Raw genomic sequence first — 13,814 nt, 5'->3', positions numbered from 1 at the left:
ATTAACAACTAAATAATGCTGAAAATATTTAACAAAATAAAAACTTAAACACTATTTGGATGATCTTTTAATTTTTCTTTTATAAAGGTATTTTGATTTTTTTAAAAAAATATTAACAACTAAATAATGATGAAAATATTTAACAAAATAAAAATTTTAATTTTTTTAAAAATATATATATATAGATTAATCCGTTGACAATAAGCTTTTTCATTTTCTAGGAGGCTTCTCTTCCTTTGTTTGCGTCTTTTCCATCTCCTATTCCTTTCACGTAATTCATTTTTTTTTTAAAATAAATTTTAATAAAATTATACATAATTTCATTTAAAAAAAAATACAAATTTTTTAAGTTAAAAAATAATAAAATTTTCCATTTAAAAAAAGAAATGAATTAGATTGAATTCTAAATTTTGATTCCAAACAAGGGATGGAGAAAATGGAAAAGACAATTCAAGTAGCTCCTTAACTTGAATTGAAATTTTTTGCATGGTATTGCATTAAACACTCAGTAGGCTAAAGAAGAAATAAATCTTACATATAGTTTTTGTGGTACATGTGCAATTTTGTCTGAAGTTTGAGCTTGTAGGATCATGGTTAGCTTAGAGTTCTTTTGCCTAGGCTTTTATGGGCTGGGTTTATTTTTTGGACTTTAAAAACCAGTTTTGGACCTTAATTTTGTACTCTGCTCTTTTATCAATGACAATTTTTATCTTTAGAACAAAAAAAAAAAGCCAAATTTAAGGGAGAGAAAGTTGAGCGCAGTGAACTATTTTAAGCATGAATTTGCATATTTTAGTTGGGTAAATATGTGCATGTCTTTAATCTGTTTTAGAGTTTTACTTGAAATCTCAATACTTCCTAAAAATAAAAAAAGAAATTTCAGTATAAAAAAGCTCAATAATAGAAAAATATTAAATTTTACTCTTTTTAAATTTTATTAATTTTTTACTTCGCCTATTAATGTTGATAATTATTCTAACTAAATTTCAATGTACAAATATGTTAAACTATAATTGAATTAGAATTGATAAAAATAAAAGAATAAAATAAAACTGAAAAAATGTAGATTTTAAGATTTTTTATCATTAAATAAAAAAAATTATAAAAAATGTGTTAAACATATTCCATAAAATAAAGAAATATTTTCCTCATTTTTGTACTGGTGATGTCAACTCGGTCAATGCAAAACTACAATCCCATTTTACTGATCTCGTCGACATATGTCCTTTTTTATTTTTATTTTTAAATTATTTATGCTTTAACTATAAAATTATACTAATATGTAAGGGTAATAAATGATAATTCCTATACCATGTTTTGCTGAGCACTGTGCTCTTCTTCATCTAATGAAGTGTTTTCTGAAAAAAAAAAAAAAGCTATATAACCAATTATTAATAAATATAATAGCAAAATTATATTTTTTTTTATTGATCTTATAAATAATAAAAATAGGTGTTGTTTTAATACAATATAAAAATAAGAAAAGAAATTACATTGTTGTTTTTTTAATGGTAGACTGTCAATTAACAAATACAGCAGATTCTACCCCACACCCACATCCTTTCAAAGCTGATGGCTAATGCTAATCCTGCACGATTAGTGCTCGCTTTATTGCTTCTTCTACATTTTACTGTGGCCTATTATAGTTTGTTCATTCTTCTAGCTTTCACACTACTTTCTTTTCTTTTTTCTTTTTTTACAATATTCAAAAATGAAAAAAAAAAAAAAAGTTGAATTAAAGAATTCTATCCGAAGTTAAAGCTAATTTTCCGCTTTGTGTTTCTTTCTACTAGCTTCAGGTCCTCCATATAAAAGTACACTTGAAAGATAAAGGCTTGCAGAGAAGCAGTAACCAGATCTATATGCTTCATCATGGCTTCCGATGCTCATCACCCCTTGCTTGATTCTTCCACCAACTCCAATTCCTCCCCCATGGTCCTCGTCTTCCTCCTCTCTCTATCTGCATTTGCTGTCTCCAGTGTTTTTCTTGCTCCCCATTTGCTCAAAGTTAGCCAACACTCCGATCCATCTTTTCTTCAACATTTATGTGACCAAGCCTATGATCCTCAAGCATGCTTACTAACCATATCTGAAGCTGTCAAAGATAATGGAGCTGTACAGCAATCAAACGGCATCAATATACTGAAGATTCTCTTGGTCAAATCTCTCCCACAAATGACAACGGCAGTGGAAGCTGCTGCCTCTGGGATCAAACTCCAGGGCAAGAATCAGAAGGATCAAGGAGCTCTAGCTGATTGTTTGGAGCTAATGGACTTGTCTATTGATCGTGTCAATTATATACTATCGGCTGTAGCCAACTGGAGCACACACTCTGATGATGCACATACATGGCTTAGTGGTGTACTCACTAATCATGCTACTTGCTTGGATGCGATTGCCGATACAACCCAACAATCCATGAAAGTATTGCTCCAAGATTTGATATCCAAAACAAGAACATCTCTAGCAGTTGTTGCTAGTCTTTCAGCCTCCAAGAAGGATGAAAATCTCCGGACATTAAATGGGGGATTTCCGTCATGGATCTTGGCCAGGGATCGAAAACTTATAGAAAGTACATCGAGCAATATTCAGGCCAATGTGGTGGTAGCAAAAGATGGTAGTGGGAACTTCAAAACAATTCAAGAAGCTGTGGAATCAGCTCCTGATAAGAGTAAAACCCGGTATGTGATTTATGTGAAGAAAGGAACTTACAAGGAGAATGTGGATGTTGGGAAGAAGAAGAAGAATGTAATGATTGTGGGTGATGGGATGGATCTCACCATCATTACTGGTAGCCTCAATGTGGTGGATGGATCAACAACCTTCAAATCAGCCACCCTTGGTAATCACATTCTACTTTTATCACTACCCACCAGTTCTTAGCTTTAATCTCTGCTATTATGGTCTCTCTGGTGTGAAAATTTCAGTGATTTCTTGAAAAGATTATATGAAATATTACTGTTTTGTATGCAGCTGTTGCAGGGGATGGATTCATTCTACAAAACGTTTGTGTCCAGAACACTGCAGGACCTGAGAAGCACCAAGCTGTAGCACTTCGTGTTAGCGCTGACCTATCTGTCATTAATGGTTGTCTTATTGACGCATACCAAGACACACTCTATGCACATAACCAGAGACAGTTCTACAGAAATTGCTTCATAACTGGAACAATTGACTTCATATTTGGTAATGCAGCTGTTGTTCTTCAAAACTGCCAAATTATCGCACGAAAGCCTATGCCACATCAGAAGAACATGGTCACTGCACAGGGTCGAATAGACCCAAATCAAAACACAGGAACATCAATCCAGAGATGTAAAATTCTTGCAAGCCCTGACCTTGAATCTGTACAAAGTTCAATTCGTACATATCTTGGTAGGCCATGGAAAGAGTACTCGAGGACCGTGGTGCTCCAGTCTTACATTCGTGGGCATATTCATCCTGCAGGGTGGGCAGAGTGGGATGGGGATTTTGCATTAAAGACTTTGTATTATGGTGAGTTTGCAAATAACGGGCCAGGCGCAGATACTAGCAACCGAGTGAAGTGGCCTGGTTACCATGTGATTACAGATCCAAATGAGGCCAGGAAATTTACTGTTGCAGAGCTGATTCAAGGAGGAGAATGGTTAAAATCCACTGGAGTTTCTTATACTGAAGGACTATATGAATGAAAACATGAGCGAGTGCTACTCTTTCAGTTTCAGGCTATCCTTGTCTTAGTATATATTAAATAATGTTGTATGAGTAGCTGTTTAATGCTCTGTATTTGTCATCCTATCATATGGAATGGTGATAGAACCTATTTGGTATTTCTGTTAAAAAATTACTTTTCTAACATCCAAACTCGCCAAACAGGGTCTTAGAAAGTGTGCCATCTTTAAATTACTAATCCAATAACCGTTAACCTCGTTGATTTGTAACAATTGGGTTTGCTTATCTAGAGATGACAATTGCTTATATTTTTAAGCGGCACAAAGGCAAAATGAAATATTTTTGGGGAGAAAGTATGACACACAAGTGAATCATGGAAAATGTGCACGTGATGGGATGACACATAATATCTTTGGGCTCACCGACTCCAAAGATATTATTATTTTCTTTAAAAAAGCTATCTATTGGCCATGACTTATTTTAATTGGAAATTTTATCTGTTATTTAGATTACTATAAAAATTAAAATAAGAATTAGCTTTTTTTTAAACATTTATGGCTCTTTAATCATTAATGGGTATTTAGGTATATCGTTGTTTTGATATAACATAAAATATGATATTTTATTTAAGTGTCAATATAACTTGAAATTATTTAGAAAAATATAGAGTTCAAATCAGCAAAGGGGAAATTTTCCCAAATTATAATTTATCCTACTTTCTATTGAAATTAAAAAAAAAAACAATTCTTTATATAATTTTTTTAATAAAAATTAAGAATTGAAAATATAAATTAAAAAACTGAAAAAAAGGAAAAATAAATAAAATAAATGGTTTCTCATTTTTATGCATAAACAGGCCCTGGATTGTTTATAATGCGGGGTCCTAATACAAAGCTTAATTAACTATGAACAACGTGCCTGGTCTTCAGTCTAAATTTAAGATTTTTTTTTTAATATTTACTGTATAATGGAGCTTCAAGCTTATATAATTTGGTGTCGTATTAGTGTCTTTTTTTTGCTTTGTACAAGTAGAAATATTGGAGCATATTGTCTTTCTTTATTCATATGCACATGTCACTTGATTTTTTAATCCTTGCTCTTACAAGTTTAATATTACTGGATTTTTTCCTATTGCTATTACTGTGATGATCCCTTTATTAGATGGGTGGTTAAATATGTTCGGTGCTGCTCTCTTTTGGCAGGAGAAACTCGTGCAGTACTTAAGACTTTTCGATTAGTTTTAACTAAAGATTCATAATCACTTATATATTCTATGGATATAAAAATCTCTACATAATGCTGACTGAGCTTTAATTTTCGTTTTTTTCAGACATTGTGACTATTATGGCTACTGTTATAATCTTAGTTATCGATTGTCTAATCTTTTGTTTGAATTTGTGTATCGATAAAGTAATCGAGTTTCTAATATTGTGGCTAAACTTTATTTGAGAAATGTTTTGTCTTGTGACTGGATTGTAGCTAGTCCTTTAGTGTTAGTCTCTATTTTGTAACTTGATGACCGCCGGACTTTCTATATTTGGGGTAAAGGCCTGACCTCAAAGAAAAACGCAGACTTAAAATCCATCCGGCATTTCTTAAGCAAACCATCCCAGCGCTGCGTACCCTGGCCCGGTGATGTGAAGCAGGCTGGATAGGCCACGCGCGCGAGCCCATCTGAGGAAAACCTAGCCTGGTGACGTGACAAGAGATAGGGGAGCAAGCCCAATCACCTCGCAGCCCTATCAGCATGCGCGCTGGGAAAATTAAATAGCCGCTTGGCATAGAAGGGTGCTCTGACATATCCGTTCATACGAATCTGAGTGACAGAGATAGATAGCACTGTAGCAGAGAAGGAGGAACGTCTTTTTCTTCAGCCAAGTTTATACATCCACTGTAAGCTCTATTTTTCGAATATCAGAATATTGTAACTCTTGTTATGTTTTAATAGTTATGAAATGCATTGTTACACACAAAAAAATAATAATTATGAACAAAAATTAACCATATTATTTATTTAAAAAGAAAAAAAAAATCAACGACGTCGTATCATTTGATCCTGCTGGCTGGGTAATTTTGTGCCAAAATTTCTGCTCATAGTTAGGGTTATCATTCAACAGACAAGAGGTTTGTTCCCACAATATTTTAGTTGCTCAAAGCATCATCCATAAACTGTTCTCTGTGTTCTATTTGACTTTTGATGAATTCATAGTTCTCTAAGTAATGGCTACTGTCTAAAAAACTGTTACTCAAAAAATGTCAAATTTTAATTAGTAAAAATTCAGAGAGGTTTTGCTTTAATTAGAATAGTAACATCACATTTGGAACCTATGAAAATTGGACATAAAGTCACATTGATACAAACAAAATATATATTTTCTTTTTCCTTTCTTTTCATTTGATGATTGTAAACAAGAAAACATGTAATAATACAACATGGAATTTTTGCGTAGGAAATTCCAAAGAATAAGGATGTTTAATTTAGATACACAACTAATGAGGAAGTGATTGATTTTCACCTACATCAATTTCCTTTCTTTAGGACCATTTTTGCAGGTTGAGGGATTGTACAATTCTGTAATCTCCAAGCTAAAGATTTTATCACTTTGCCAAAAATCAAGACACAAAATGCACTAGCATCCTATTTGTCTCGACCACAGCAACAACAAAAAAAAAAAAAAAAACAAAATAAAATACAATAATAATAAACAAAATCATGTCTTTCATCATACACTACGTCTTCTTGGCCTGCAGTAGCAACAAATAAAAAATGGGTTTTAAGGAATAACCAGAAGAGGGATTAAAAAAAAAATAATTTTAGCGAACTATGCCATACTACAACGAGGTAAGAGAAGAACCTTCTTTAAGTATTTCTTGTGAAGCTTCATTGCTCCGGTGCATGCTTTTTTGGCATCCAAATTTCCAGAATTATCATTCAGGATCTGCAAAGCATAGTACAATAACAACAGATAAAAGGAAAAGAATGAAAACATCACAAGAGATTCACAAAAAAGGAGTAAGATGAGGAGGACCTATGATTTACCAAATATTTATGTTTTTATTTTCTCAGACACCTGGTGCCATTACAAACTTACAAATGCAAGTCCAAGTTGTGTCAAAAATCCTACAACCATTGTTAGCTGTTGGCTAAGCAAAGAGTTTAAAGCATGACTTAAATTGGCATAATATCCTGTCCATAGATTGCCGCAAAAACATTTGATCAGGACAATAACTCCTATTTACACCTTAGGGATTTAGTGATTATTACATATACCTGGGTGTATGCACACGGTCAATAAATTGTGACATACTATCCAAAATTATGATAATTCTACCTTTAAATTTAAATTAATAACATCCTAATGGCCGAGCGGGGGTGCATGTAAGAAATTTCCCACAGTAAGAATGAACAACATCAGCAAATAGAAGGGGTTAAGCCACTTCGGATTGAATCTTCAGACACACACACGCACAAAAGATGATACTTGGAAAGAAATTTGATATGGGCTACTTTTTACCTTATCACTATAGAAAGCATATCAGAAAAAAAAAGGGCTTATTAAGCTGACCTTAACAACATCATCCAGGCCCCGAGCTTCTGATAACAATGTTGCACTCTTATCTTTCAAGACACTCGCAACAAGGAAAACAGAGATGGGGAGTGGGGCATCTGCACCACTTTTCATGTTTTCCCTTTCAAATTTCCCATACTGGCGTATTGACTTGGCTCTTTCTTTAAACGACTCTGCTTTGTCACTAGCCGAGTCAGATTCTTCATATATGTCAAAGAAGTCGGGGTCATATTCAAGGGCCCACATCATCTGTTGGATATTAAGAAAAAACAAAGAATGGTACTTATGCAAAATATAGGAAGGCAAAGTCAAATTGCAGATTCCACTGATAAAACACGACACTTTAATAGTTATGTTGAAAGATGCATGAACAGGAAAGAAAATAAAGGGAACATAAAGAAAAGCACCAATGACAAATAAAAAACAGCAACGATAGAGTTGAATACATAGTCTTCTCCAGGATATGCGTGCATGCCATCAACTATAAAAACTATTCTAAGGACCATGCACAACATGTCAACGTCTATGAAACTAGAATTCAAGTTTTGTTTATTTCAGTAAATCCAGAAAGTACTTAATCACAAGGTTTCTGAATTGAACCTCCCAGAGGTAGAGTGAGTCGCAAAAAGAGAATTCTCGGCGGAATAAAACCATGAGCATCCTAAAAGCAAATAAATAATCACCTCCACCAAGTGCATCTGCGGTACAAGATGAAAAGATAGATAACTAGTTATTTTATTTTTTGAGAACAAATCAAGAAATACAGAAGATAAACATGAATAAATATCTTATGGCAATTGGCAAGTGATGCAAAATATGAAATCACTGGATATTGAATTATTGTCAAATGCAAAGGAATCATTGCTGAAAAACTGCCATTTAACAGAGAAAGCTACAATATAAGTTGGTTATTGCTTATCAAAATCAGATTGCATTTTGAGAAGGATGAACTAACATGTTCAAATGGACACCTAGAGATAGGCTATATCTCCACCTTCCCTTTGTTTGCATATCACAGTCTGTAGATTCAGAAACATATTAGGGAATTTTCGTCTTTTTTTTTTCCCTTTCTTACACATATAATTGGATAAATTCCAAGATATTCAAGGATTTAATGGGCTTAACTTACCATAACCTAGGAATGTCTCCAATTTTCCCTTAAAACCTAGAATTATCAATTTATTGGCAATTCGACAACAACTTGATAAACCACCTTAAACTTAGAGAAGCAATCACACATATCACAGAACTAATCCAGTAAACCTTTTCTGGGTACTCTTTTCCTTATTTCCTGTGAACTGGCAAGCCTTGTGCACTTGGGACGCCTCTTTTTTATTCTCTCGTCTTTGTACAGCAACCACAACATAGTGAAATTCAGGCTTTTTCATCATCTGACATTGAAACTCTAGGGTACATAATATGTCCTCTTTTTTTCCTTTCCTTCTTTTCTCTACCTTCTAAGATATTCAGGCTTTTTCTTCTCTTTTGATAAAAAGTAAAGAGTTCAAAATGACTGAACCATATAGTGCACTAGCTCAAACTGTGGGAATCTACTTATCACTAACCTGTGTAGAACATAGAGGATGAATTGAAAATACAGAATAGAAAAAGTTGCAAACCAAGGGAATACCTAAATGCTGATGTAGTTTTGGATCAATAACTTGAGTAATTGAAGCTAAACTATTAAGTTGAGTCTCCACCCCAACAGAGCTCTCAGTGCATCTGAAATTTCCTCGCTTTAAAATTTCAAATAAGAAAAATCATAAGAAACTGAAAATCAAATAGAAAACAGAATGATGGAGCCACAGCTATGGAAGCTCCAGTAGAACCACTGTAGTGGGCCATATAAAAGTAATAGAAAGAAATATAAATCTATTTCTAACCAGCACATAAGAATCACAAATAAATATGGGATATCATAGATCCCTACAGAATATCATTGGAAAAAAGAAAATGTCATTAGTGAATTGGAGAAAACAATGCCTATAACTATTAAGAAAAGCATGGCAACGTAATTTGAGTTTTATTATTGAAACAGAAGTTCCAAAAAGGGATTGTTGCCTCCTTGTAACTATTGAAAGAATTTAGAAAATCAGGAGTAGTATAGGAGGTGAATAAGGATTACAAATCAGTTATGAACAAGTTATGATCTAAATTATTCTGCAATAACTGTTCAAAGAACTCCAAAAATATGAAAATGAAATTCAAACAATAAAAAATGTATTATTCTTATTCTTTTACCTTGTTGCAGTAGGAGCTTGAACAAGAATGGTAAGCACAGCAAATATACTATACATACAAACAACAACACTCTATACAAGAATACCTTAAATGAAAAACTGGAAACAACAGAGAAAATTAGAGAAGTACCAATCTACGCATCAAACGTTCAAAGCACCAGAATGCATCAGCTTCATCTTCAAGAAGCATTATCATGGGGGAACAAAGGTCACTCATCCCTGAATGCATTAAGTTAATATTTCAGAGATGTTTCATATCGTTGAACTGATAGAACCATAATTGTTATTAACTTCAGCAACTCAAAGGAAGCACAGCATACAAATATATTAAAATAGAGATACAACTAGACCATTAGCATTCACATGAAACTTCTCACTCAAAGACTGACAGACTATTTCTTCATCTTTTCAGTTTGAAACTATTATTTCTTCAACTTTTCAGTTTGAAACTTCTTATTCTTTCTCTAATACTCTCATGCCATGATGGTCTCTTAAAGCATTCTGCATGATTAATAGGATCCATGGTCAACTGTGCTTTCATTGGGTGATTGTGCGTACAAAAGTTACCATTTCACCATTAAGGATCAAACTTCTATAGGTATGAAACATCTAAAAGGACAGGATTGAATGCTTGTTCACACTGTCATTCCTACGATGCACCTCTTGTTATTCATTGATTAAGCTATTAAGATAGTCTACAAAATGCTCAGAATGACTTCTGAAATGTCGCTGAGCTGACATCTTCCTGTCATTTTATCAGGTTAAACAAACACATAATGATGTCCATGCCACAGGCCCAAATTGAACATTTTGAAAGCAGAATAGAAGAGCCAAAGGAAATTGAGGATTGCTGAGATTAACATAACTGAATTGAACAAAATTCTAGAATATCAACTATCTCATAATTTGAGCTTTTTCATAACAAAGAAAATCTCAATTGATCACCTACCTTGACAATAGCCAACATCTGTATCAATCCAAGAATAAACAGCAAGGATATCCCAAAGTTTTGACAAGTTTTCGTGATTCTCATAGAAAACCAATGTCCTGTCAGTTCGAACCACATCTAGACCTAATATATATGAATGCAAGCAGAAGGAGTTACAATTTGCAGAAAGCTTACAAAATAAATCATGGATTAGAAATATGCTGTCAGGTAGAAATTTTAAGAACTTGAATTAACAGTTGCATATACATGTGTCTATATATAATCATGAATTAAATTGATGCTTCATGCATCAACATGAATAAGAACCAATAAGCAAGATGAATATTTTAACACACAACATGGGATCTCAGAGAGAGAGAAAGAGAGTTCTGCTTAAAGGTGACTATTAGAATGAAGCTTTTGAGACAGTGCTCCATAACCCGTGGAGAAGTCAAGGACAGCGTCAAATGGTAATGCAAAGGCCATATCATCAAGACCAAAAATATGTGCATTTGAGATTAAGCGGAAAACAGCATGCTAATTAATAATTATGATTGCTTTAAGAGAAATGTGAAAACAAAGATACTACAAAAATACATGTTGATGGCAGAATGAGAATGAGTTTGGGCCTAAAGAAGAGAACTGTGCATTTAGGTATCAAAATTTCACCAACCTATTTGATGTAAAGTAAGCAACCACTGGATTACTTTCTTGTCTAAAGGACCACGACTAGTAAGCTCTTCCACAATTGCTGAAGTAGAAGCAATGACATCTGCGTCTGACGAATTAGCAGAATTAGCCGAATTACCAGCTTCAGAAGGTAAAGCTGAATCATTGTCTTGATTTGTCTCTAAAACTACCAATGGATCCTGAATGGGCTGACCATCTTCAGTGACTACAGGCGCCGTAATAAACCGGCCACTTCCGACAACAGGAAATAGTTCATGGCACACTTCCTTCCACATAGCATATTGCGACCTGAAGGCACAAACGTAAGCATGACTCTTAAATTTCTTCTAAGGTGAGAAGGGAATGGCGGAAGTTTAAACTCTTGTGCACTAAAACTAAAAGGTAGTTACCGAATTCAACTCAAACTGTCATACAGCTACAAATGCCAAATTATATCCATACATGCCAATGTAAGCCCTCTATAAAATCTTGCACATAGGATCTTCAAAGCGATAAATAAAACTATACAACTTATGTTCGTCTGTGTGGTAATTTGGCAATAGAGCCAAGTCCAAAGAGTAGTCACTGTCTTATTGTAACAATAATCAGGGAAGTTTATCTACAACTGGAATTATCTTGGAGGTTTCGCAGGATTATAAATCACAATTGCCATAACAAATAAACATAATAAATGAAATTCCTGGAAGTGATATCCTAAATAAATATCTTCTCATGGTTCCCTCTTTTTTTCTCCAATTGTAGGACTCGTGTCAATCAGTAAAAATGGACTACCTTCTGCGCTTGCGTATCTCTTCTCGTTCATCAAATGTGCTCTTTGGATCATAACAACCAAGTAAGAATTCCCATACTTCTCCTCTAATTGATGGGTGGATCCCCTAAATACAGAAGAAAAGGAGGATGAGAGAGAGAGAGAGAGAGACTTAAGCTTGAGCTTTTGATCTTACAGATAGATCATGCACTTAAATATAGATCATAAAATTCCATTCAGATATGCACTTACCCCTCGCTGGATTCGACCTAGAGTCTTGCTTATATCTAGATGCCCTTCTGGAGTAAATGCACTCTGCCATTTCCTTTCACTTAATGTTTTACCAGCCTGCGTATGTAGATCATGAAGAAGCTTCAGTTATTGCAATAACAACCAATGTATGTAAGTCCTAAATAGGCCATGCAAGCTGAAACTTAACCACCACGTCTACACATTGAACCTGATAGTGCACTGAACCACTGCATAAACAGTAATCTTACAAATACACTTAAAAAGCAATCTGGGAAATATGTAGATGTGTTTAGCATCAGCAGTCACTTCACAAGTAGATAAAGCTCACATGAAGCTTCATCGTTAATAATGTAATTATAAATCTTACAGCAAAAGTACATAAAAGTACTTTGAAGTTTAAGCTATTTTTTAGTAGGATTCAGTAATTTAAATTTTCAGAAATCTTAACCAGTACTCTATGGTTTAATTCTGTTAGCAAAAAGGGTTCAAGCACCTTAATGGCTGCTAACATTACAATATTTTTCCACTTGAACACGTCAACAGCCAATAGCGATGTTAGTGTGTTTGGATTTTCTTTGATAACGGACTTAACCAAAAAGAACTAATTTATCAAAGTTCCTAGTTCTTTTTCAGAATTATATGATTATGCTTAAGTTTTTATAGGACTAAACCAGTAAGCCTAATTCTATTAAATCATAGAAACCAAATCAAATGGGGACATTAGTCATATACAATATCCAATCCTAAGATAAAACCCACATGCATATTCTTAATCATATTGCAACTGTCCAAATGACCTTTTTTTTTATCCAGAAAATCATTGTTTCACCTCCACATCCACAAATTCAATTTCACATTTCACCCACACTTGGTAAGACATGTTCGCCATTTTGTGCAAGACATATCCGAATCAACTCCATGGATGTCAAATTTATCCAAACTAACAAAATGGGTGCTTATCAAATGTGAAAACATAGCCATACGCAAATAAACCATAAAGCATCGATCCAAGCTAACAAAATGGGTACATATAAAAAATCATCAAAGTAAAGCCATAAAAAAGCAAATTACAGAGCATATTTCCACAACAACTAAATCCATAAAAGAGAAAAGAAGCATACCCTGATTTTGAAGCGGGATTTGGGAACATCCGTGCACTCAGGCCGGACAGCGTAATAAGAATCAGCAGGTTCTCCAGTGTTCCACATTTACAAAAGCACTTCGAATTTCAAAAACCAAAAGCAAAAAAAAAAAGTTTCTAAAAAGACTTAACCAGCAGCGGGCCAGGAGCTGGATGGACCCCCTCAAGATGAGAGAAATAGGTGAGAAGTGGAACGTTGAACGGGGGGCCAAAGCTCCCAACAGCAAAAATTAGCGTCAACTTGAAAGCAAGGAGAACCGGTAATAAGAGGAGAAAATAGAAGAAAGGTGTTTTCTTCCTTTTCTTTTTTTTTTTTTTAATTTTTCTTTTCTATTTTCTTCTTTTTTTCACAATAATATGATTATGTAATTAATGGTTTGTTTTTTTATAATCTTTTATTTATATCTTAACTTTTTAGTTTTCCATTTTTATTTCATTTGAAATCATAACCGTCGATTTGTGAGATTTACGTATGCTTAGTTGTTATTTCTGCTTTTTCTAAAAAAAATTGTATGGAATTTTTGAAAAATATGGGTTAATTTTCCATTTTGAGGAATTTTCTTTTACTATTTTTATGGGTAAATTATCTATTTTT

The 13,814-nt window shown here is 33.7% G+C and overlaps 2 protein-coding genes across 3 annotated transcripts; one reads left to right on the top strand and one right to left on the bottom strand.

Moving 5' to 3' along the window:
* The first annotated feature begins 1,660 nt into the window (after nt 1-1,660).
* LOC110601796 (pectinesterase) lies at nt 1,661-3,763 on the top strand. Its single transcript, XM_021739111.2, has 2 exons — nt 1,661-2,842; nt 2,974-3,763. The coding sequence occupies exons 1-2, from the start codon at nt 1,873-1,875 to the stop codon at nt 3,669-3,671; spliced, it is 1,668 nt and encodes a 555-aa protein (XP_021594803.1). The 5' UTR covers nt 1,661-1,872; the 3' UTR covers nt 3,672-3,763.
* Nucleotides 3,764-6,003: 2,240 nt separating this feature from the next.
* On the bottom strand, nt 6,004-13,536 carry LOC110601797 (TBC1 domain family member 15). Of its 2 annotated transcripts, XM_021739112.2 has the most exons (11): nt 13,200-13,531; nt 12,079-12,174; nt 11,850-11,953; nt 11,062-11,366; nt 10,410-10,532; nt 9,591-9,679; nt 8,851-8,956; nt 7,821-7,918; nt 7,218-7,469; nt 6,507-6,590; nt 6,004-6,396 (listed from the first exon to the last, which is right to left on the bottom strand). In XM_021739112.2, the coding sequence occupies exons 1-11, from the start codon at nt 13,284-13,286 to the stop codon at nt 6,382-6,384; spliced, it is 1,359 nt and encodes a 452-aa protein (XP_021594804.1). In that variant the 5' UTR covers nt 13,287-13,531; the 3' UTR covers nt 6,004-6,381. The 2 variants fall into 2 exon arrangements, with proteins under 2 accessions (XP_021594804.1, XP_043806965.1); XM_043951030.1 differs by lacking the exons at nt 6,004-6,396; nt 6,507-6,590 and having other exon boundaries at nt 7,383-7,469; nt 7,795-7,918; nt 13,200-13,536.
* Nucleotides 13,537-13,814: the final 278 nt, after the last annotated feature.

Source organism: Manihot esculenta, chromosome 15, assembly GCF_001659605.2.
Source record: "Manihot esculenta cultivar AM560-2 chromosome 15, M.esculenta_v8, whole genome shotgun sequence".
Classification (NCBI taxonomy): Eukaryota; Viridiplantae; Streptophyta; class Magnoliopsida; order Malpighiales; family Euphorbiaceae; genus Manihot; species Manihot esculenta.
Note: the sequence above shows the minus strand (reverse complement) of the source record. Positions and strands in the feature narration are given on the sequence as shown.